This window comes from Glandiceps talaboti, chromosome 16 (assembly GCF_964340395.1).
Source record: "Glandiceps talaboti chromosome 16, keGlaTala1.1, whole genome shotgun sequence".
Classification (NCBI taxonomy): Eukaryota; Metazoa; Hemichordata; class Enteropneusta; family Spengelidae; genus Glandiceps; species Glandiceps talaboti.
This window is the reverse complement of record NC_135564.1, coordinates 14338086-14365529: the sequence shown is the minus strand read 5'-3', so window position 1 is coordinate 14365529 and position 27444 is coordinate 14338086. Positions and strand designations below refer to the sequence as shown.

Here is a 27444-nt window from a genome sequence, read left to right as displayed (position 1 = left end):
GAATAATATATGTGGGCGTGTACATGTGTCCGTATTAAGTACATGTAAGCATTGCCGTACTCTTGTAAGAGAAGGTGGATAGTTTTTTGCTGTGATGGAATGAATAATATATACGAGGCGTACATGTGTATGTAAATTAACATTGCCATATATTCTTGTAAGTGAGCGTATAGTTTCCAACTGTGATGGAATGATTAATATATGCGAGGCGTACATGTGTAATATGTAAATTAACGTGACTGTATCCTCGTGACTGTATTCTCGTAAGCCAGAGTGTTGTTTCCTACTGTGATGGAATGAATAATATATGCGAGGCGTACATGTGTATGTAAATTAACATTGCCATATATTCTTGTATTAAAGCAAGAGCAGAGTTTCCTACTGTGATGAAATGAATAATATATGCGAGACCTACATCTGTACGTAAGTTAGCGTTGCCACATTCTTGTATTAAGCCAGATGTTGTTTCATAAGGATTGAATGAATAATATTACTGGATCATACATTTGTATGTAAGTTAGCATTGCGATAAGGATCGCAGTACTTAATGCAAATAGGGAGAACAGTATCACTAAAAACTAAACTACTTTAAATACAAAAACAGCATGGTATCTTCATAAACAACAGTCATCATGGCACATAAACTCACATTCATTCCCTACATCATTTTTTCGCTGCATCAGCAGAAAACATGCTCGCGAGAATGAACCAGCTCTGACTTTGAATGATGCCCCTCTAATAAAAGTAACAATGTCAAATCATTTATATGACCTTGTACCCATACAAATTCCCCACAAACGTAACTGTAACGGGGTAAATGTCAAATGAATATTATACAATGATGTATACCGGTAGATGTACATGTAGCTTTGCCAGAGATAAAAAGCATCAAGGCCTTCCCAGGGTTAATAATCTACAATGTCGAGATGAATTACAGGACCATACTTACATTATAAATCTCAAGAAATGCGACAAGAACTGACACTAACACCTGCTTTACCTATTAAAGTGATCCTTAAAATGCTTTGAAGTCCATGGCATGAACAAAAGCCGGCTTTCAGGAAGATTAAATAAGTACTAAATCTATCGTGGGATACGAGTTTTAGACTATGGATTTGCAAGAAGACGCCTTGGTTTTTAAGGATTAAGGCTTAAAACATATGCACAGAAATCTCATTTCACATACCACCGAGTTAATTTGTACCTGGACAGGTATTTTGGGGAAAAGTAAACTAAGACTCTGGGAACACCACTATTAAAAGGAAATAAACTGCCGGTAAATGCATTTTCTTAATCTTTGGACTCTGGATAGTTATTTCATGATTTTACATCATGTGTATTCAATATTATAAGTAATTTTCCCCAAAACACTGAGCTGAAACTTGTTCTTCATTCATTGTTTAGTGGAAAGCACACTATCTGAAAACACAATCCTGGACACTTGTACTACACTTTAATACTTTGTAAAGAAGGTAAAATTTGATATTTAATTAAAAACAAATTTTTAAGTGTTAGACGTACTTCCATTGTGAAAATGATCAGCATTTATCTGAAAACACAATCCTAGACGCTTGCACCACACTGATAACTGGAGATAGAGCATATACTGCATAATGCTAGAAATTTATTTATGTACATTTACATTTATAGTATGTCATTTTTTTTAAAGCAAAATGTAGCAAAAGTGGAATGTTTTCCAGTATACATAAACAGATAACGGCTGGATATTATTCAATAATATGCCATATGCCAATATTTGATGATACATGACGCATTGGTACGTATTAAAAATTGAGTTCTTTCACAAGGTAGTAGCGATTATTGACTTTTTAAGTACGGTATCAATGTAATGATATACCAAAGATAACTTGCTGTGTATATATATATTGTATGTTCAGACATTTCAAAATCACTCGATTTGAAAACGATCTAAATGTCAAAGAAAAGATGAGAATCAATATTACATTTCCATGGCAATCCTCAGCAATCATAACTTCTAGTATTATCGCATTTTGAAAATGTGTGATGTTAGCTCCCGGCAGCTTTCAAGAACAAGTTATGTCTAATTGAATGCATAATGCATAACACTACGAAACACATCGTATCACATTTCAAGTCCTTGAAATCGTAACATCTTAGACTAGTATTTACGCAAATTACGAGATGTGTGACATAAGCCCCTAGCAAGTTGTGTCAAATTAAATGTGTGCGCTTACAAAAAACAAGCAGCCTGACTATATGATTTCACTACCTACGATTACGTGTGTGTCCCAGGGCTAATTACTCTGTGGAATTAGAAGTTGCTGAGTCGAGTAGAGTCAAAGCTGACATGTTTGAAAATGAAATATTATTTTGACAACTTCAAAATATGCCTGCCTTGTTGTAATTCAGTGAGACTTCATAAAGAAGTATGTGGCTCAACTATTCACTGAACAGATTTGTCAAAATCTTCTTCAATAAATTATATGGATTTGTTTCACCAGTGTTGCTTAGCAACCATATACACCACTTTAAAGGAAATTATCATTTATGTGCTACCGTTTAAAAGTGATCACAAACTTATCTCTTAATACCTTGAAGCATACATGTACTGTATACATGTACATCACTTATTCAATTATGAAGTGTTTTATTCGTGGTCAGGATACTGATAGTAAATTGTGATATAATGAAAGACTTTACACAACTCACTGTAGATGTGAAATCACTCTGAGTTTAGGAGAAAGTTACATTAGAAACTGTTACATCGTAACGGATGTACAAATGTATTCCTCTGTTTTCCATTTATTCACCCATTCTCAGATTCAATCATTCCTTTATTCTGACATCCATTCATTCATTCTTGTATTCGTTTGTTTAATCATTCATCTATTCATTCATTCCTTCATTCATTCTCATCCATTCATGAAACCATTTATTTTCATCCATCCATCCATTCATTCATTCATTCATTCATTTATTTCACTCATGCAATCATTCCTTCATCCATTCATTCTCATCCATCCATTCATCCATTTATTCATTCATTCATTTCGCCATTCATTCATTCATTCATTCATTCTCATCCACTCATGAAACCATTTGTTTTCATTCATTCATTCATTCACTCACTCATTCATTCATTCATTCATTCATCCATCCATCCATCCATCCATCCATCCATTCATTCATTCATTCATTCATTCATTCATTCATCCATCCCTTTGTTATTCATTTATCTATTCACTCATTTATGCAATATATTCACTCACGTTTACTACGTATAATATATTTTTTCTGTAAAGTATGGATAAAATCAATCTCTAATTAATGTCTAACTATTGGTTGGTATTTTAACTATTTTCAGTGAATATATTGTTGGTTGTCTGATCAAAAAAAATTAATACAACAGTTACAGACTAAGATTTTTTAAAGAGAGAACATTGTAAAAAAAAGTTCAGTTTAGTTCAATTCAAATCAAACTTCTTGATAAAGCCTGATGAGGCACAAAACTAGTTGAAGATTCACTATGTTTTTATACTCATTTGCTACGGATCATTTTTAAAAAGTGAACTTCAAGACTCGTACACAAGTTCTCTTCTTCCCCCTTTGATTGAGAAACAGACATGTTTCGAATAAATCACTTGTCCTTCTTCATTGTCTGACTGGATCTGACAGAATGATCCAAATTTACTGGAGGTGTTGAGTTACCAGAGGTGTGAAAAGGTCAGCTGTGAAAGTAGTTGTCAGTTATGTACATCTAACTATCCACCTTCTGTGATGATGTCACTGTAGATTGGAATGTCAGATTTTCCTACACTGGTTTCCTACATTAAGTGATGGATTCAGAATCAGAATTAATACATTGAAGGAACCATTGCGGGTAATACCAATCAACGGAAGAGGAGGGCGAAACACTTAGTCGCCCTGCATCGATGTCTTGAATGGATTGTTGACTTTGATGTACATGGCCTCCATTAGTCTTCTTTTTACCCATTATCACAGAAGGTGAACAGTTAGAACCATAACAAGGACACTTCCTTGTCTGTGGTTAGATGTGCATATTAAACTGACAAGTACTTTAACACCCGAATTGAGCTGACCTTTTCACACCTCTGTTTGTTAATTACTCAACACCTCCAGCAAATTTGAATCATTCTGTCAGATCCAGTTAGACACTGAAGAAGGACAAATGATTTGTTCAAAACATGTCTTCAATCAAAATGGAAGAAGAGAACTTGTGTAAGAGTCTTAGTGCTTCTATGATGAACAGACATAGTATTAATAACTTCAAGACATGTTTTCATTTTATTGAATGGATAGTTATACACACAAGTTTGAATGTTTGATCATAGACAGTGGAGAAGAAAAGGATGCGCAACTGCAGCAAACATCAAAGGAAAACTATTAACTGGCCAACATAAGTCTGTTGGAATCATTCTGAAAATAATCCCATTGACACTATACAAGAATGACGTTATTTGCTCAACTTGAAGCCAGACATGCATATACAGACATTGAGATTTTCCACGTCGTGTACTTTCCATGCACTTTTCTAAATTTCTCACCCCTGACGTTAGAAAATATAAGTATCGTGCAGATAATAATATGTTTCAGCTGGTAAGTGTATTCATTTATTTGTGTTTCAGTAGTGTTTTAATACTTTGCACAGTCGACGCAAGTTTCAACATTGGTTCATCTGATAAGTGTATTCATTTATTTGTGTTTTAATACTTTGTGCGGGCGACGCAAGTTTCAACGCAAGTTTCAAGATTGGTTCATCTGATAAGTGTATTCATTTATTTCTGTTTTAGTACTTTGTGCAGTCGATGCAAGTTTGGTGGACACTGTATCTGCCATGAAGTTCTTGAGTATAAATTCTTCTCCACTGTCTATGGTTTGATGAACTCCGTAAAGTTCTTAATGTCTCCTCAAAATACTTCATACATACATTCTTTATCATTCACTGTGACAGAATTCAATTCAATTACAATCTTTCAGAATAAAATAAACTAAAACCTTACAGAACGTACACTTTTCACATATCAATGACTCAATAACTGCCTAAAGGTTATGTATTGACGGTCTATTGGAAGTGCCTTCAGTCTGCATGATTGGACAACACCTTTACAAGTATAACCGACAGTGATTTGCTATTTTCAACAACTACAATTACGTACTGACTTGGTGAAATTTCTTGAATTCATTCAAGGTGACTTGTTTACTCAAAAATCACCCCAAAATTATATAGTTTTAAAAAATCATCTTTTGGTTGAATACTATTGGTACATACAATTTTGATACCATATATATTATTGTCAACAGTGTACAGTTAATAATTAACGTCACTAAAAAATTGGATGAATATATTTTCAAAACTTCCTGTGATCAGTAGAGCTTTTGTTGCACAGTATCATATACAGTAACTACTCAACTGGAAATTATACCCTTTTTATAAAGTTTCACCCTCTGGTCAATATAGCGCCAAAATCACCAGAGAATGACTGCATTTATAATTTATTACTATAGAGTTTTATTCTAGACGTTCCCTATGGCATGAAACAAGGAGATAAGGAAAATGCTTTTATATGTGATGTAGACATTTCCATACTTCAAACTTATGCATGTATGTGGTTACTTATTAGAGCGCCCTCTATAAATGCAATTGAATTTTCTATGTTCTTTTGTTTACAATGTAAGTGCATAAGATGCATGAGGATACAATTATAAGGCTTATTTCAGCTTCCATTGCACACATTAATTGTACAGCAAATACATGACATACTCAATGAAGTGTAACCATGCCAACCAATGAAATGAATTCACTTTCCCTATTTTAGATGTTGATGGATTTATTGTTAGCTGGTTTTGGGGGATGACTTGAGTACCAAGATTGTTATGAAATCACATTATTTTCATATTTTGATTAAGAAGAGTCTTTTTGGCATTTATCTTTTTACCCTTACTTCAGATTCAGATGCAGACTCAGTGTAAATATGGCCAAGGTGAATGTCATTTAACATATAAGGGAGCCTTCAGTAATTACAAGGGGAGGGACAGGGGAAATCAAGCCTGTTCTGTTGTGTTAAAATGCGACGCTCCCTGATTGCACTTACTAACAAGACATCCTCCCTCAATTTCCATCCACTAACACATGCCACTCTCCAGGGAGATCAACTCCTCTCCTCACATCACAACTAACCACTAATTGAGTGCATGGTTGTCACCCATGATTTGACTGACATATTTTGGTATTATTACGATACAGTTGTGGCAGTTTTGGAATGTGGCATCAGTGTGATGCAGAATGCCAAGTTAGATAGTAGTAAGTAAAGGTAACTTAGGTTGTTTATTATAGTGACATGTGATATACATTTTACAAATTGGCAATAACAATATCAGAAAGCAAACACATCACCATGCCCATCGGGCTTATTAGTCACTACAAAACTGAATTACTCGTATAAAGCACTTAAAAATAAGGGGTGCAAAGAGGACAGTCATAACAAGTAAAGAAAAGTAACATACTACATTGTTATATAAAGATGATTACACCTTCTGGTGTAAGCTTTGTGAATAAATTTACAAGTTGCTCTAGGCATATTGATCATTATAAAGTTCCATTTCTCAGTCTCATTAAAGTTTACAAAATTTGGATAATACAGTGAGTCAAAATCAAATGCATTCCTCTCTATAATTCCAAATTCTAAAATGTGGCCTTCCCAAAAGCCAATTTATAAAATATGACCCCCCCCCCCACCCTGAAATTACAGAAGGTAATTACTATAGTCTATTTATTCATGAATATTTCAAAGCCCATGAGTCATTAAAAACATTGTTAATAGTGTGGTACAAGGTAGTGAACTGTTCAACAAAAGTGGAAAAAAAAAGAATGTTGCTAGAAGTCTACAGTGTAAGAAAAAGGTAAATTAACAAACTTTTGTACAGAAGGAATTCGAAGTAAATCTGGACATAGTAATTCTGACTTGGTATCACTGAAAAAGCGATATTCAACAAAGTGTAGTCTGAAAGATAGGTCATCCAGTGAAAGAGGTTGGCTGTGTTTGAGGGCGCCCTAACATGGTGTATCTTCCAGACTACAGGTATAATATATATTAATATATATAGAGAGATAGTCTTCAACTTCATTTAAATCACACAACAGATCAAACTGATTAAAGTGTGATGTAGGAATGTGGCCAATCTGATTAAAATCCAATGTGGTGAAAGTGGCTAAATACTTTATTTACCTCTATTTCCATCATTTTGTGTCGTTTGTTTTTATTCCGAACTTCCGAATGATCACCACCTTCCCATACACAACGACGAAAATAGAAGTAAATAACATTTAGCCGCTTTCTCCACATCGGATTTTAATCAGATTGGAATATGGCCTGACTGCTTTGTTTACCTCTATGGCCTTCTTTATTGCTGTTGTTGTTTGTTCAATTTTGCTGGGAATTTATAATAAGTGCCTTTCAAAAAAGAAAAGGCACTCACTCCAAGAACAACAAAATTGGAAGGAAATAGAGGTATTGTACATAAGCAAACAAGCCATATTTCCAAATCAGATTTTAATCAGACTGACAACAGACATATCGTATAATTCAGTATATTCTCTGGTTTCTTTTGATGTCATGTTTTCTATCTGTCTCTATTATGAGTGAAGGTGAATGCCAAATCCATACTAATGCAAGTTGACAGCTGAGCCATTGCCAAGGACAAGGTTATTTGTAATTACACCTGAATACTTCAAGTGAGGCTTGGACGGTATATTTTTAATGGTCACTGCTAATGTTATTTGTTAGACAAGATGGAGGACAGTTTACATCAACAAGAAATCTTCCAAGGGGAAGCTTATCGTCTGAGGTCAAAATATGCAATAAATTACTTTTATCATTAAAGGAATGAACATTTGAATTATTGAATGGCAAAGAGGAAAATAGGAAAGAAAAAAAGTTTCCATTACGTGAGCAAAGCAAAGTTAGGCAAACCACAACAAGCCATCGAAATCCCCCCCCCCCCCCCCTGAATGGTTCGGCAAACACAGCTCTTTATTCTTTTATCTAATCTATTCATTTATTTTAAATAGTAGATATTTTCGATATCAAAGACAGCGTGAATGCAAGCACGCACAAACTTGTGTACACGCACGCATGCATGCAGCACATGATGCACCTACAGTAACACACAATGACTATACGACATAGGAAACGCAGACACATTATGAAGTGTACAGTATGCTACACACTCGAGTCGTAAACAACGTCAACTATGGTCAGTTTGCTCAGAATAATAATGTTTATGTGTTCCATACTTGGTAACCTTACCTGAGCTGGAGGAGTTCACCTCGGGAGAAATCTGGCTTTGAAAATACAGTAACACATTCGGAGAACAGCAGAATGTAAACAAACACATATGTCCATTCAGTCTTCGTCTGTTTCTCACTGGAGGCCGCCATCTTTGTGGAATAATCCATTTATGGATTGCCATAGGGAGGAGGAGCAAAACAGTCAGTTGAATTTTTTAATCCAGAGAAGGAAGACACTTAGAATGACATCATATATCTTTATTATCAGTCTTTTAGGTCTTTCGATTACCATAAATCAAAGTAAAACCAATACATCATATTCGCACATCTATTTCCTGTTAGTACTGTTACCTATGAAAAGTAGTGGGGTAATCATACCTGCTGAAACTAAAGTCTTCTCTGATTGGTATTACAAGTAACTGCTGATAAATCGTAAAAGTACTGAATAAATGTCAGTTCTTGAGATACATTATGTGTAAAACTGTAATAGCGTATCAAAGATAGCAAATTTACCGAATGGTACATATTTTCCAAATGAATTACGTTGACTTTCGTCTCTATTCTTTCTGTGACCGCAAATACTTCTAGCCAATCAGAAGGCTTGTCTGTTAACCTCGATTGACCTACTTTGTTGACGAAACAACCTGCGTGTGATTCATTGCGGACGGAATATATTACTCACATTTCACAAAATTTAAAAGTCCTGTTCGGGATTTCACCATACTCATCATTTTACTACACACGGGTGAGTACTGTTTTACCAGAATTTACGTAAAATTGTCACAGATTTGTAGTTAATTCAGTTTGCTTCATGGTAATCGAGAAACGTCACAGCACAGTACAGACATCGCGTTTGTCCCACGCACGTATTACATGTACATGTTATATTGTAACGTTGTTTTTTTAAATTTTGGAATGAATACGACTCTGTGGTCAGTTGTAAAATAATCGGTGGTAGTGTCGACATTTTCGTGTGTGTTTATTGAAAGACACTCATTGACCATTTTCAGTATAACTGGATCGTGTCTCCATGAACGTTCAACCATTTCCATACTCGATGACGCGAGATAATTTAGTCAATAACGACATTCTTAATCTATAACTTTCAACCCACATGTTTTGTTTGTTTTTATTTTATTAATACGGTCACAGTTTAGGGTAAATCAACTTAAAATTGTTTTAATTTTGTGTATGAAATATTATACAACATTTATATGGATCGTTTTTGATATTTAAGTATTCCCAACTAATAATATAAAATAATATAACGTTAACTATTGACTATTGTAATGTAAGCGTAATGGTGAAATACCCAACCTTCAGGTGTAAACAAACTGATTTTGAAATCCCGATCAACTTTGTTACACTGAATAATTGGGTTATCTTCCTCATACGCGTTTTACATGTTTTTTCCTGAATAATGATAATAATATCATCATCAATCAAGTGTACAACTACAAGATATATGTACAACTGTTCTGGTTGTGTGAGATTACAGGGACACTGTGTACCAGTGCTGCTGTGACGCATTTCCTAACTGTACCTCTCCTTTTGTTTACACAATGATTATACACCTTAAACTTGGTCAAACAGTGACAAAACCCACTGAATATTTTAGTGGTACCATCATGTACAACACATTAGAAGTGATACTACATGTAGATAATCTAGTTTCATAAAAGGATGTGTGCCACAATGTGAACATTATTTCATACCTTAAGGTATCAGTTTACACCATAATTTAATTGTGGTGTGATAAATACAGCTATTAGATATTATACCCAATGTTTTTCTTCCTTTAGCTAAGGGAAATATGAGTGATATAAGGGACAATACACATTCTCACTGCAAGTCGACTTACCCTGCCTTACATTACAAGTAATTTCCTGATGAGTTAAGAAAAATATTAATAAAAAGAACACAAGCTATACTACTACATGTACGAGTGTGAATATTATGTAGATTAATGGGCTTCAATATCACAAGCAGTCAGGCTGTCATACTCAAAATTTATTGCTAATGATTTTGAAAATGTGCGTACACAGATATTATTAAACTATGGTATTACTTTGTATTCAAACTATTGACAAAAATGTGATGAAAATCAAACTGTACTGTAATGACTCTGAAATAGTTATTTCATATGAAACATTAGAGCTGTGTATCATTATGTAATATGAGTTATTTTGGTGAATCTCAGCAACATTTAATGATTTACCATTCAATTTGTTCATGGCAACAAATTCCTGAGATGATGCCCTGATTTGTAAATCCTCCATCAGATTTTCAATGGGCTTTCAGATATATTAACCTGCAGTGAAAAAATCCACAAAGACGAGTCACTGACTTGTAGGTGAATACTTTGTGATATCGAACAGTTTGAAAAATCAGAACACTTCACTAAGTTTATAGCATGGCATGACCTTTACACATGAATTCCAAGGACAACAATTTACCTGATGTCATTGCACAATGTTTTATGACCCTGAAGTCAGACAATGACACTTTAATGAGAGTTTTTGTCGCAAGACACAAACTGTAATTCTGCTTTATTCTATTTTGTCGAATGTAGCAGAAGGATGGATGACGTTGAATTACGAGATGTTGAGGTGACCACTGCTGCACCTCGGTCGCTTGATAAAATAACATCTGATATGCCATTATTGGCAAATACTAGCAGTTCATTACCTGGGGTAAGTAGTTCAATGAATTCTTTTCCCCCATTTGCTGTCAGACTCACTGATCATTTTAGACTTGTAAAATCCTCTGTCTTCTTTGAAGTGGACTATTTCATTGCTCTATGTGTACACCTTGTATTAGCGGTATAAAATTCCTACAAATAAATGGCTTGTTTAGAGATAATGGCTAAAGTTTGACATGTTATTCCCTGCACAAGGAAGATGTCAGAAAGACAAACACTGAAAAGCCAGTAGACCTAGCAAGAAAGTTACACATCTAAAGCATTAGATACGAATGTCATTTTGAGTCAAATTCCAAAGAAATGTTGAATTCATTTGGTTTGGTTTTTAATATAAATATATTGAAGTGTTTGAATTTTTGTAGAAAACCTTCTGAAAGTCTCTTTTACATGTCTAGATCAATAAAAAAAGAAATCCTGCCCTGGGGGAGGAATACATAATTACCTATTCCTTTTATGATGCAATTTTCCTTGAGTGTAACAATATTAGAAAGTTGTAATTATTGTGATAAATGTATGCTGTCGCACACATCTACTAACATCCATACTTGAAACTGATTCTGTCAGCTCATGCTCATCATGTGTGTCATCACTTTTACATTAACTTCTTTTTCTATGCTTCACTTTTACCTTTCTAACATTTCATAACATGCATATAGGTTGTCAGGTGTAAGGTTAGTGTCTCGGCTTTTAGCTCATCTCAATTCAACTGTCAGATGTCTGTGAAATCACCATTAATGTAATTTAAAGGGATCTCACACTGTCCATGCACTTTGTCTGTCTGTCTGTCTGTCTGTCTGTTTGTTTGTCCATCTGCCCATCCATCTGCCCATCTGTTTGTCTACATATTCTGCATGTCTAGTCTAACAAAGCTAGTGTCTGTGTCTACTCATCCAACCCTCAGTAAATCATGTGGTTAATTGCAGTACAGAGGAGAAATATTGCAGTGACTGCATTTCATTATATCTTTCAATTTACATAAAACTTCATTAGTTAATGAATATTACAGTTCAGCTGCTCAACTTGTCTTCTAAAGCATACTTACATGTATACATTATATATGATTCTGTTGGCAATGTTAGTATAAAAAACTGCTGTATACAATAAATTTCAAATGTGGAAGTTAAACTTTTAATTCGTGTATGTGTATGTGTGTGTCACTGTCCATCTGTATATTTACATGTGTACCAAAAGTATGTTTTACCATTTCATATTATCATAGCAGACTGTACGTTGTTATTCATACAGGTAGAAGCTGTACAAACAGCCATAATTTGAATAGCAATTTTATGTACTGTATCTGTCGATAGCAAGTTTCATGAATAAATTCATAGCAGAAATAATTACCAGTTGATATCATTACTAGTGCTTACTGGGGTCAGAATTCTGTGGGGATGTGTTATGACTACTGGTATTCACAGTACTGTAGTTAATAATAGTCATGGCAGTTTTAACTAGCATAGGGTTTCATGAAATTTCATTGTAATTGCCTTCAATGCTGCCTTTCTGATTTCACAGTTTTTGCTATTAGGGCAGTCTGTAGGTAAAATGTATCGGAGTCAGTTTTACCAGGGTTACCCAATTAAATTATTGTAAATCATTTGGGAGCTATGCCACTTCTACTCCTTCTCCCTTTCTGTTACCTGAGTGCCAAACCATAATGAAAACACTGCATCACATCCGCAAAGACCCATGTCTGTCCTCTGAATCTGAACTCATTTTTGTGATTTACAATGAGTATACTTTCTTCAGGATGATTTACGTTACCATGACCAACCTAATGTATGTTCCTGATGACATGAATGTCAGACAAAATTATACTGAAAGTGTACATGTAGACAAGAACTATACTAGCTGTCTTCCTTACATGTGTCTTAGATAACTTAAAAGCACTCCTTACCCTGATAATCTCCATACATTAACTTTTCTACTATTAGACATATTGATTACTGTGTGTTTACATACGTCATTGATGTCTATAAATGGCTGCCAGTTTAGAATTTTAAGTAACATTGAACAAGAATCTTGAATGAAGTACCTGGTTAATATGCAAAGGGCTAGTCTTTGTTTTACCACAGCTAGCATGATAATTAAACTCGGCACTGCAACAAATGTACAGGTAAAGGTCAAGTTATCATATAAATTAAGTTCCGGTCCAGACATACTCGTCTGAAAACTGTTAAAGTAGCGTTGTTACAGAAGTCTTAGAATGGGTTTGTTACATGTAGGTATGGGTTAAGTGCTAGAATCAAATTATATTTTTAAAACTATCTTTACAAATTTCTTGTTATATATTTGTCAATTTAGATGGTTTAAGACCAGGGATTCAATCCCTCATAATTGCATTTGTGTTATCTTATCAATAGAGTCATAAGGATTCACATAGGATTATTCTTTTGTTCTGTATCATTTTTTTTTCAATACATGTAGCTCTCTGTGAGACAACTGTCTTTCACACTGAAAGTTTAATCTTAATCCAAACTAGGTCTACAAACAAGGAACTTATGAAACTGCAAAAATCTGCATCAGTTTTATTAAATTGTGTGTTCATTTTTTTTCTTCCAACTCAGGAGGAAGATGTTGAAACGGGTATTGGAACGCTTCATGTTGCTACCCTAGGAGACAGAAAGCGACCTGCTATTGTAACATTTCACGATATTGGACTCAACCGTAAGTAAAGTGATTTGTTTTCTTACATTCCATCGATTCAACCACTAAATATGCATATGTCGGGTGTTTTTCTTTCATGCAGACAGAAAAACAGTCCCCTTCATCTCCAAACACTCACGACAAGTATTATAGAGAGAAATATAACCTTTGTGTAAACATACCAAGCTGCTCTTTTGCACCAAAAGTCATGCGTTTCTATGTATTTCTCAGAGAAACTGCATTAATTCTGAATATGTAGAATAAATTATATCGGAAAGGTGTTATGAGAAAAGCTTTATGCCTGGAGTAAATGTGATGATTAATAGCATCACTTAGTTATTTTATGGCATGTACATTTTATGTTGATCAATCATTATTCTAACAGCATACATGTACATGCATAAATATAGATGTAGATTTTATCCCCAGGGATTTAACCTATGTCAAGTACATGTATTCCGAGTCTGCGGAGTCTGCATTAAGTAATGTCATCGCAATGTCTGACTCAGCTGGATTTGTCGAATACTGTGACAAAAAGAGGATATTTTGTCAGATTGCAGAAGGAATTGTAACAGTGAAAATGTGTTATTTTGTTGATACCATGATTACACATTTCTAATATTTTATGTGACTTTTTTGTCTTGTTAATTTCAAAACTGCTTGGAATACATGTAACATATAATGTATTAAAAATACAAAGTCAAAAATCAATACAAAATACAGAATTATATCAATGAAAATTTCTACAGACACAGTAAAAAAAAATTTAGATTTAAGCAAATCACAAATTTTCACTGATGTCCTGTAATAGGCTGTTATCACAATGGCATGTCTTTGAAAATTTGGTCAAGAAAAATTTTTTGACTCTGTCAGTAGAAATTTTCATTTGATACTGTGAACCTAGACCCCATGAATATTAAGTTGTGTACAAAATTATAGATATTATGAATTGTATTGATGGAATATATATCTTATAATAATGTACCAAAATGGCTGAAGTATTTACACAAATCATTGTACATGTACCGGGCCATGATGATTACTATCTTCCGATCCAAAGCATATGGTTATGTATAAATGACTACCTAAAACTACTGCATGGCGCATATTGTACTGGGGCCCAAAATGAGGCTACTTGTATGTATTGGAAAAAACCAAGATACTCTACTTAATCAAATTGCATCAATCATGGCAAGAACATTATCTGGTTATAATGAATACCTGCCTCGATACATGTACCGGTACCATGTCGACCTCATGCAGTATGTTGAACTATTAATGCTCTCACAGTTTTCAGGATGCCAGGCTAACACAACTAATTCTGTCTCCATTCTGTTGTCAGATGTGAGTCAGTTCCAGGGATTCTGTAATTTCATTGACATGCAGCCAATACTGAAACGTTTCTGTGTCTATCATGTCAATGCCCCTGGTCAAGAAGAAGGGGCCAATACACTGCCTCACTCGTAAGTAATTATGTTGCCTGAAATGAGGACGGGCCCATCGTGTTTTAAAACAGTATGCAAGTATCACAGCCCCTAACTCTTGTTAGTGAAATTATATGCAAGGAACAGGTATCAGTTGTTATTTTAAGAAATATAAATCACAAAATCAGGGATAATTGTGGTTGGGTTTTTTTGTTACAGGTAAAAACGTGTATAAGTTTCATAAATTTCTTGGTATGTGTCAGACAACTGAACTCTAAATAATAAGTTATTGCCCTACAAAATCTTACCTAGTTTTACATGACCCAGTATGATAAATATAGACATTGATGGCTTAGAAATGACACCTAGTTTGGGTTTACTAGTATGTAAGATTCGTGGAGATATTCTTTTCCTTTTAATACCAGCCTTACGATTATCTTCCGTGATGTAGTTTATGCCTGATGACACTAAAACATTTCACTTCAGACATTCAGCTGTTATACACTCCATTTTGCATTCCAATTTCTACAATTCCTTGAATTTAAGTACATAAGTGATCAAGAGATCACTAATGGTACGAGGTAGACGGCTATAAAAGAACTTTGTATGTCATTAGGTGAAATTATGACTTAAAAAGTATAATAATATAATAGATAATATAAAAGTGTAATATAATACAAACAAATCCATCATTACTGACATGTCAAAACAGACTGTTATATTTTCATATGTGTGTTTACTTAGTAGTCAGTATTTTCAGTATTAATGTGTTTCTGTTTGATGTGCCTTCATGAGTGGTAGTTGCAGACATTCTGTACATATAATAACTACTAGTGCATGAACGGAAAATCTACAATCTTGTCAGTACAATTTATGGATGATGGAAAAACAGAATACATGTTCTTGAATAATGTACTCACTCAATCGGCAAACCGCAATAGTAGTAGGAATATGAGACATGGTGTTAGATAATATCAAGATTTGTATACATCTGCATATTCTAATCAATTTTCAAATTTTGATCATTATGTAAAGTTATGAAAAGGTGCAATTTCAATAATCGAATAGCCCACCAGCACTCAGAAAATATAACTGTAAATGTAATAGAAAATTTGCTCCAGAACTAAAGATATTATCCTACATGTATGTAATCTATACTGATGAGATTACACTAATACATTACCATGGGCTTAAATCATGGGCCTTTAAGCCTTAGGACTTAGTCTGAAGTCATTCTACGTATAAAAGAGAACCTAAAAATTGAGAGACAGCATTTGAAGGGTTCATAAATGACTTTATTACCACTCCTTCAAGACTGAGGATAACTGTGTTTGTCATTAGGTCTTGTAATATATGTATTATTTTCTTTTGATTAGATTTGAATACCCCACAATTGACCAGATATCTGAAGGTTTGTTACCTGTTCTACAACACTTTGGGTGAGTAGTATTAATACCTCAATACAGCACGTTTATCAACTTGTGATGTGTGGAGCCATTATATCTTTTAGTAGCTGCCTCTGCAGTCTGAACTTACCTTTTGGGACATTTCTAGGAATGATGAGAAGTCCAAAAAAGACATACCTTGATAACCAAAGACATACATACACAGCAGTTGATTAGTGGTTTCCAGAGAATTGCCATCTTTGACAGTTTCTGTTGTGATTGGTTGCCACCAGCAAAACTAATAACTTTCCATCTACAGTTTTTCCCAATCTAGCTGTCCCCATGATGGAATGTTCATAAAATTTGCATCTTAAGTGATCCCTCCAGGACCTTAACCACTAAAATCTCCAAACCATACGTTAATACAGAGTGTAAGGATAGTGTATGTTGATATGTGTCTGTTTACATATTAAAGTTATGATGTTTCTAGCTTGTCATGTGTCATAATATGTAAATCTAAAATCTAAAATAGGGGTTGCTGAGACATTATAGCATACATATATTGACTTATGTCATCATATCATTAATGAGTTATGCCAAAATACCGGGTTTGAATTCTGCCAGTTGCAACCAATGGTTAACTATACTTCAATGAAGTACTGTAGACTACCACAAGTACAGTTGATGTGCATCAAAAATTAACCCCTAAAACTGTATAAACTCAGCTTATTTATATTCTTTATTTGAACAGAATCAAGACATTCATAGGTCTTGGTGTTGGAGCTGGTGCAAATGTTCTAGCAAGATTTGCTGTAAGTATGCAAATATGATCAAGTCATATTAAAGAATGATAATAAATTGATAAAAATGGGTGAACATGTATGGAATGTAATCAGGAAACAGTTGTACTTCATGAATTCTCATGATGGATTTTCTGGATAACCCAGAGGAGGTGTGAAAAAAGTACAGTTACTGTAATATTGTGTATAACTCAACTTCAAATTCCCACATGTGAATATCCAAAAAGGATTATCAACACACAGGCGTAGCGTTGGCAGCATCATTTAATCTCACCCGTGTTAAGGCGAGCATGATATATGAGATCGGTGATATCAGTGCTGGAGAGGGCAGATTTGAAACTCTCTGTTGTCTTTGATTGTTGAATGGACAGTGGTATACAGCATGGCCTGCATGAAACATAAGAAAGTCTGTGATGGGAAGTTTTTTCACAACATTAACACAAGATACAAATGTGCAGGTCTTATTGAAGATCAAGTTAAGAAAAATATGAATTGTGATCTCTAGAGTTTGTGTTCTTGTCCAAGTTCATCATCCAAGTTCAGGTGAACTTTAAAGTGGCCATATGGATGAGAATTTGGTATTTATTTTTAATTTTTAATTGATAAAACAATTTTTCCATATTTTTCTACTTGATGTGAAACAACATACACCAAGGTCTTCTTTGTAACTCAATAAACTGCAAAAAAATTAAAGTGTGTAAAATGTTTGTTATTGTACGTACAACAACGACATTTTCTAACACATTTTCAACATTTTGCAACTTACTGAGTTACAAACAGTGACTTTATCAATGCTGTTTCACATTTATGTGTCAAGTAGCAAAAAACATGGTAAAGTAGTTATATAAAATGAAAAATTCAAAATATATATCGTTCTGTCATTCATATAGCCACTTTTTTATAACATGTGAATAATTATTCTTTGATAAATTATTCATGGATGATCGTGGTCCAGGTCCAGTATATAGTCAGAACATATACATTGGAAGCGTAACATACTTTGCAACTACTACAAATAATCAAATTTCCACAATTCACTGAATTTTGTATAACATTATTTTGCAGTTACATAATCCAAACAAGGTTGATGCTTTATTTCTGGTGAACTGTATCTCTTCCGCTGCAGGGTGGAGTGAATGGTTTTATCAGAAGGTAAAAAAAATATACTTCTCTGTCAAATTGTTGACTTTTTAATCTTTCTGTTAGCAGTTCTAAAACACCTCCCTTGAAAGATCTTAGAAATCTGTACAAATTTGACATTACTTCAAAGTTCCAGTAAGCTTTCAAAGCAGATATCAGCAGATTTAAGTACTTCTGAATACTTTTTTTTCGCTACTACTAATGACGAGATAGTCTATAAGATATGACATTCATGCCATGCTATCAGCTCCCTCACACAAATCAGCCTTGAAAGGTCATTTTGACTCCTGTTACAGCATCATGATATTTGATTGGCTGCATCCAAATTTGGTTGCACTGTACAGGATATTGGACTGTTTAGTACAATCATGGTTTAGAAGTCTGATACGGCTGAACAACACAACATATCTTACAGTCTAATGACAAGGGAACTTACGCAGAGTTTACATCTTTACCAACCTTAACAAAAAATAATAATACTTCACATCATTGTTTTACTGTAACAAAATCTGTACATAGACAATCTTGAATTTGTTTCATCACACAACTTTTAAGCTTAAGGTACAGACTGGAAATACATATAACATGTTCTGTGTGGCTGTAGCTTTTGTTAAAATGCTGTTAAAAACATGGAATATTTTAATAGTAGATATTGACAGTGTAAATTTGTGAAAATGTCTATTTAGAAATGAGAACCATTCAGTGAATAGAATGCTACCAATTCAACCATAAATTCAACAATTTACCAATATTTGTCATTTTGTCAGATGATCAGGAAGATTATGGTACAAGAAACGCAAACAAAATATTGCATGTAAGAAACTTTTTATATGCATACACCAAAACAGTGTCCAACATCTGCTTCACGACATCTTTTAAATAAGTGTAATATTTGATGATTTGGTATTTGATAATCAATTTTGTTACTGGTTTACAGGTTTCTTCATTTTACCTACGTGGAAACAAAGTAACCAAATTCACAGAAGATTACCTGTTGTGGCATCATTTTGGCAAGGTAATGTTATTATATGAATTCATTTATCTTTTCTATGATTTAAAGCACATTGATAAAAATTGATTTTAAAGAAACTCATGGAATGATGTTTTTTTGTAATGTTGGATACACAGAATCGGATAATATGTTGTATTTCAATATTTCGTGTCATTGTTGTTGGTGATTTTGAATCAGTGTACAGACTCATAACAGTACGAGTTACTTTATTTAAATATCAATTAATTTCATATAATCTATTTACGGACATATTACTTAATATATAATCAGCACCTCCAACAATGTGATTTCGACCTGATACTTTACTAAGTTTTCTATTTTGGGATGAAATTGACCTGTAATTACCATATACAATGTCTAATTATCGGTTTTGTAACAATTTACGATGAATAAATAGCTGTATTAATGTAGTATAAATTTGTCAATTTCCAACACAAAGAGTTTTAGAAAACTGTTTAGTGTGTAGTAATTACTGCAGTGTGCTGATGAAGTCCTCAGTGAAAGGACTGAAGCTTTAGATACAGCTTTCTAAAACTGTTTGTGTTGGAAATTGAAAAGTGTAATTATACTGCATGTACTATGTACATATGGCTAATACCACACAGTTTAATTTACAGTTACATAGAATATATAGGAAGTTGTCTGGTCACAAAAATAATACTCCAGTTGAAGCTAGTACTCACAAACTTACTGTCTGTATATTGTCATTGACAGAAAACCATGGATCTCAATCACGACTTGGTGCATGTCTACAAAGAAAGTATGATGAAGAATATCAACCCATATAACCTGGCATGCTTCATTGAATCTTACATTAAGTAAGTAAATCCCTTTTCATGCTTCAAACCACATTCCGTCTGTAGGGGACTGTGTTCAATCTAAATTTAATAAGAGAAATTACAATCTGTTTATTTCATGTTCATTTTACTTCTATTCAGATGCGTCACGTGTGAATCGAGTTCTGATTACAAACTGATCAAATAAATGTGCATGAAGTACCTGTGTATCTCAACTGATTTTTCTGATAACCCAACCTATATACCCTTTGTATGTACATGCATCTGTTGAGAGCGATGACTTGTTACATAAATATCCATTGACACAAGAAGACTTTTTCCCATGATAAGAACCCCAGGAGATTGTGTATGATGCCTACAAAGTGTTCCAAATCTTATCTTAAATTCTGTTAAAAGATCACCCTCGAGTGCCTTTACCTTGAATTTTTCTGCTGTATGTTTTACTCATTCTTTTCTGCTAAATGGCGCTTAGGGTTTGAAATTTGAAAGACATTGTATTTCTTGTACACTTTCCATATAACATAAACATAGTAGATAATAATAGTGGTAAATATTTATTTAAACACCTTCCATAATGAATGTCAATCATAGCCATAACGCTGTAATATTATTACCTATTGCACAGACCTATACTGGCACAACAACCCTACATGTATGATAACTTCAACTCCCTGGGGAGGATTGCAGCCTTTATAAGCGCATAGCCATAGGATTAAAACATTCACATTGCAACCTCTATCCTACCAGGTCCCCATTTATCCAACTGGGTTGACTGGAGCACAATTGGGATTCAAATCTTACCAAAGGACTTTAACTATTCAGAAACAAATGGTATTGTTGAGACTCAAACCAGAAAGTTACAGATTCTGAACCAGTCACGTTAATCATTAGCCTAGAGACTTGCTCATCTGACTCCACATACTTGCATGTCAATGAATGAAATTTTCAATCCAGATAGGCAAATCTCAGGGCTGTCTAACAATAAGACCCCCCAACTTTAATAGCTGTGTTTACTTTTAACATCTATATGTTCTTTGGAAGTCTGTGAGGCTGCAATGACATGTCATGTTCATCACTATTTTTGAATTTTAACTGTTTATTAGACGAACTCATTTGGAAATCAGAAGAGAAATGGATCCAGAGAAGAAAAAGACAGCCCCACAGTTTAAGTGTCCAGTTATGGTGTTATCGGGTGCTGATTCTCCTCATATAAAGGAAACTGTAAGAAATTATATCTTATGAATTATTTTCAAATTTATCCAGTAAGCATGTTCAAATCTCTCTCTGTGTTCAGAGACCCGTGGTTTGACAAGTCATCATAATTACCCAGCAGATTATTTGAACATGAAGTCTCCATTCTGTATAGGTTGTTGTGTATGAACTTGAAGTCACATGACTTATAGAATTTTTCTCTCACACCCAAAATATTATGATAGCGAATCCTGACGATTGAAGATGTTTTCAAAATGACACTAACACTTAACTTGTCTTTAGTAACACGTTGTGTTAATATTGAAAAAAAAAGTTAAGTTATTGTATTACATTCCTCAAACCAGTTATGCTGTTATTAAATTTGCACAAGTTGAGTTTATAGGCCTGGGTTTTTTTCACTTGGGTGAATATACTTACCAGGGTACATAAAACCTGGATTACATTATTCTAATGTAATAGTAATGTGGATTCATGCATTCAAAGGGATTGAATATTTGTCGTCTTGCTTCGTTAGCATGTAGTTGATGGGATAATGGGGGTTTCCCTCAACATTTTACTGTTAACTGTATATTTTTAATACTGTGTAGTGTATTAAATTCTGTTATCAAATCATAATTACATTTTTGGTCTGAATATCAAATTTGACTTTTGTCAATAGCAAGTGATGTTTTCAGTATGCATGATCAGTTAAGTAGAATACTGCAAAAGACCTATTAATATTGCATAAATAGTACTCTGGAAAAACATTGAATGTCAGCTTGTGCGCCTTGCACAAAGCATTTATATTCATGAAAAATAGTAGTAGTGCTTTAAAAATGGAGGTTCTATAATAATGATACTTGGGTGAGGACCATTTTGATGATGGTCTAGGGGCTTTCTGTGGCTTTGAAGATCTCTCTTCCCCCAAAGATGATGCCAAGGATAGCCTGTAGACTATTTAAATGACAATTGCTATAAAGAACAGAACTCAATGACTTGAAAGTGTGGATGTCGTACACTTGGAGTGTTTACTTGAGTTCTCCAATGTTCTAGATGGCTTAACTTTCACTAGCAAAGTACAGTATCAGTGAAAGCACAGCAGAAAACATGAAAAGACAAGTACATTGCAAGCACAGTTAAAACATCAAGTAATAATAAATTGTTAATAAAAAATAACTTTATTACCACATACCAATGTAAAAGTTTACAATCATTGTGGAATTTGATGTAGATTTGCAGATAAACGATGTAAGAAAAAACGCATAGTAGGTAAGAATACTTTTATAAAATATAATGGTTGACATGAATTTAAAAGCAGTGATTGGTGATGTAAAATAAAGATTATCTGTTCAATTTGGTTGTAAATACAGGTTGACATGAATAGTCGTCTTGATCCTGCTAACTCAACCTGGATGAAGATATCTGACTGTGGTGGTATGGTGCTAGAAGAACAACCAGCTAAAGTCTGTGAAGCTTTCCAACTGTTTGTACAGGGACTTGGATATCGTAAGTAGACGTGTATTTATATATAGTACATCAAACGTGAGGTCACACCCATTGCTGCATTAATAAAAAAAAAAAATTATTATGCTTTGCATGTAATCATATATAGACATGGTTTTGTCAATGTTTTTGAGGGATAATCCATCTTGGAAGATTGACTCAGTCAATGAAATAACAAATCCAGTCAGAAATGTTGATGAGAGTAAATATTGAGTTTGCAATGGATTAGCTGATAAAATCACAAACAGAAACTCAAGCATTTTTGTAAAAATATGACATACTAAATTTCAACTCTCAAAATACTAGTGTGTAATCTCTCGATCCAGTAATGAAACAGAATTTGATATAATACAAGTACAACAGAACCAATACTCAAGTTTGTAATGTGTAGAAATACTGGCATTTTTCACCAGTAGTAAGTGTCGATGAAATATACACCATATTCTGGTTATGGATTATGCAGTAGTTTTGTGAAAGAACTTGAGATTAGTATATTGAATGAGAGTTAAATATTTTGTTGACATTGTCATTACATGTACTTGGTAGAAGCTGTCCACAAAATGAAATTAACTATGAGTGGCTAAAAATTACACTTTTGAAAACAAAAACAGTATAATTATATGAACTTACAAACCCTTGATATATGTTGCTATGAAACCCTGGATTTTGAAAGAACACAACAGGGCTAGTGCTGAGCCCAGACATCTGGTTGAAAATATCCTTTAGACTAGCACCCTCTAGTGGCCAAAGTACAGAATCTTTCATCTTTATCCAATAACCAGAATATGGTGTATTGAAAGCCGAAACCATACTTGTTTGAGTCATAGCTCTCCTGAATTTTGGTCTCCTGTTGAAAGGATAGACCAGTGATGATAATGAAAAAAAAAACCTTGTCTACTATGCAACTACTGAACTCTGCTTCCTTCCATTCTTTATTCCATTGTGTCTATCTTTCAGCTTATATCAATGTGAGTATATTGGTAACTATAGCTTTGCTCATTTTCTTGTGTCATGGGGTGGTAATGTACAATTCTAATGTTGATGACATACTTGCATTTCTTCTTCTTCTTCCCCCTCTACTGTATAAAGCACTTAATCAGATGTTATTGCCCTCTATCAGTGCATCTAGGATTGTATTTTTGTGTGATAATTCATTTTTTTATCAAGTACATTTGAAAATGCCAATAACAGAAAGTGAGAAATCTTGCAAAGATCTCATGATTGTCTATAAGCTTTGCATTAATTTTTGGAAACTTGAGTATATTTTACATTCTTACTGTCCTGTAAGCAAAAGTAATTCCAATACGCTAAGTGAATACTTGCTGTGATTGCAGAAGTATGTATAAGCAGTGTGATATAGGGCAGTAACTCCATACCATCTACCCTTGTCTAAGTATGTGAGTGAAATTAATACAGGAATCCCAAGACTCTTCAGAGATCAATGTTCATATCTAAAACATGAAAACGTAATTCTCCAATTTCTTGGGACTAGTTTGTCTACAGGCATTGGCTGTGCATAGGCATTTGCCATCATTACACCAAACTTGTATATTATGATATGCAGCCTTGGCAGTCATAACATACTGAATTGACGAGAAAAAAAAGAAGAGAAACTGATTGTCGAAAACATACATTATGACATAGTATTCAAATGTTAGAGGGTTTGAATTGAAAATGAGCTGCACCATAATCTATCGCATGTTTACACAGTAAGCAGTATTAACATAACAGATGTGTAAATAATTTTAAATTTGGATCATCGTGTATTCCAAATACACATGGCCTTGATTACAAGGATTGCATGTTGTGATTACAGGGTTGGTGTATGAAATCAGGTGAATGCTAAAAAGTTCAGTGCTTGCCTGTAGACATGCTAGTTGGATGCATCAACTAACAATTTTTGTAAAAGTCAGCATGGGTATATGGTATACGAAATAAACCTTCCTTGAAGTACATAGTGAGATTTTCTTCTGTGATGTGTTATGTATGTACGTGTGTGTTCATATGTACTGATTGTTACTTACATTAAAGTGGGGATGTACACGACAGTGAAATGTGTATTACTAAACGTGGTTTCGATGTTCAAATTCTTGGATATAAATCCATGCATATTACAAATACTACAAATCTGATTTGCATTGCTGGGGCTGATGTAAAGAAATCTTGTTTTTCACATTTTCATCTATATATGTATAGTTCAATTCAAAGTTGTGACACTAAACTTGAATCCTTGTAGCCCACAACCACAATCTATTCACTGCTACTTGGGGCCTACTTGGAAACAACAGGCCCAAGGAAGTTCCAGAGATTACATTGTCACTGTCGGCTAGCAACCTCTTGTAAATATCCCCACAGATGTAAGTAAGAATAGAGATCACATTGAAGTTAGAATGTAAAGTATGTCATGTTGTTCCACCTTATTATAAAGTGACAACATCAAACATGTCATAACTTACAGTCTAGTTGTGAAGTGTGATTTCAAGTATTTAAGGAAGTGTAGCTAAGTACAGAAGAGCCTTGAATCCATACCGTCTACGTACACTCAGTAATGGCAGCCAATAAATCTGAGCTACTGACAATGACATAAGCCAAATAATTGAGAGTTTGAGAGTGAAGATTGTTAGATATTTAAATTTGATAAATGTAGTTGAGCAGTCATTCACAGGTTTTACAGTACCTATGTGAGAATTATACAGTGAATGTTTACATCAATTTCTGTGACTATGGATGATAGGTTTCAAGCTGTGAAATACAAACATTGAATTATAGACCTTTGATCGTATATACTATATTGAATGAAGTCAGACTGCCTAGCTTGTACGTACATCGGTATGATTCCAGGCTCCACTAGTTAGCAATAAGACTGTAAATCTTTTCATGTTGGTGATTTGTGTTCCATATCTTGTTATTGATTTACAGTTCCGGGTCTAAGTGTTACACAGCTTAGCAAGCATCGTTCAAGAGGTTCATCTCAGATGTCAGTTGGGTCATCACACAGTGTACATCCCACGTGTTAAAATTACAAGAGACAGAAGAAGTATGGAACAAAACCTACACACAGAAGCTGCCTGGTTGGAGCAAAAAAATAGCTGTTTTCCACATTTACAAACATGACATTTGTTATTTCATGAATTTAGTCCTATTTTGTTATTAAAGTTAGGATAACTAAACAATCAAATAGAGGTCAGAGTTCAGGTCAATGTACAGCGCCACCACTGGCCGAATTATTACTACTTTCGTTTTCAGTCCTCATTGCAGCAATGTACATGAAAGTGTGGCATTTCCAGTTCCGTATACATAACGGTCACATAACGGAATTGCAGCCAAATGGGAATTGCTGCAATTCCATTAAATGACCTTCATGTATACAAACCGGAAATGTTACCCATTCATGCAGTGTATGATTATAGAATATCATCGGGTTACAAATGAAATGGAATGGCCTAGAAACCCGACAAGTATGATGTCGTGAAAAATTCACATCCACATTTTTTTTTCTACAAACAATAACATGAGGAATATATTTTATATTGAAGACATCGTAAGCAACTCCTGCAACACAAAACATTGTAAATAACAACCTTTTAATTACTTGATTTACAGAGCAAAACAGGTGCAATTAGACGACATAATTATCAATATACATGTATTTTGTTTAAATTAACCTGTGTATTTTTCTGTCAATTCTTCTTTTCCGTTAGACTGTGAGATATATTGTGCCGTTCTGCCCTCACCGGTCTCCTCTCTCTTCAGTGGCAGGGGTTGACTGATGTGTTAGGGCGCCCCGTCACGGTGTACCTTACAATCTACTGTTACATTTGATTGATTGCGTGTACAAATTTAAATTTTTGCCATTGATCTGTACTATATTATAGATATTAATGTGTACACATTCCATTCAAAGTCTTTTTTTTTCGCGAGAGGAGAGTTATATTCCAAAATTATGCATTGGTTATATTGCATGAAATAAGATGACCAAGACTTGAATACCTGATGTATATTGTATAGTATAGTACTTATAGTATTAAAGAAGAAGAAAAAAAGTTTAGTTTGAATATGCAGAAGTTGTATTTTAGAAACACTTCATAGCAATTTATTGTTGATAGTTGAAATGTTTTTTCTATTTGAAATTGAGAATTCCTAGATCAGTTAATTGAGAAACAGGAAAAGCAGTGATGGAGATCTTTACGTGTATAGTGTTTGGTGTGCAAGTGTGTTTCAAAGACCTTGGTCTTCCTTCACTGGAGTGCATGCAATAATTCAAACTTTTAATTTTGGAGTTGATGCATCGTTAGACTATCTGTAATTAAATAGTCTTGGCTCGATAGGATGCCGCAATTATTTTTTGACCCCCAGTGTGTTTGATAATAAACCTTTACCTTCATTGATCTTGACTGTGTGCTTGTCTTGTCTCTGATGTGGGTGTTAGTAGTGTGGAAAGCAAGTTATAGGCAAACTAAAATAGACACAAACTAAAACCATTGTTGTTTCATGTGGTAGATTACACAAATGGATGATAACTGTGCCTTAGTTACATAGGTTTAAGCATTCTGGA

General features: G+C 34.1%; 2 protein-coding genes across 3 annotated transcripts in view; one reads left to right on the top strand and one right to left on the bottom strand.

Moving 5' to 3' along the window:
- Positions 1-8411, bottom strand: part of LOC144447859 (ER degradation-enhancing alpha-mannosidase-like protein 2) — a 90284-nt gene extending 81873 nt beyond the window's left edge. Inside the window, exon 1 of the mRNA XM_078137978.1 lies at positions 8310-8411. The gene's annotated coding sequence lies outside the window, so the exon portion shown is untranslated. The remainder of the gene's footprint in view (positions 1-8309) is intronic.
- A 510-nt stretch (positions 8412-8921) lies between these two features.
- On the top strand, positions 8922-26918 carry LOC144447344 (protein NDRG3-like). Of its 2 annotated transcripts, none has more exons than XM_078137312.1 (12): positions 8922-9035; positions 10863-10983; positions 13559-13658; positions 14980-15100; positions 16438-16500; positions 17198-17258; positions 18312-18398; positions 19324-19401; positions 20113-20216; positions 21299-21416; positions 22757-22892; positions 25809-26918. In XM_078137312.1, the coding sequence occupies exons 2-12, from the start codon at positions 10870-10872 to the stop codon at positions 25904-25906; spliced, it is 1080 nt and encodes a 359-aa protein (XP_077993438.1). In that variant the 5' UTR covers positions 8922-9035; positions 10863-10869; the 3' UTR covers positions 25907-26918. The 2 variants fall into 2 exon arrangements, with proteins under 2 accessions (XP_077993438.1, XP_077993439.1); XM_078137313.1 differs by having other exon boundaries at positions 8933-9035; positions 10866-10983.
- Positions 26919-27444: the final 526 nt, after the last annotated feature.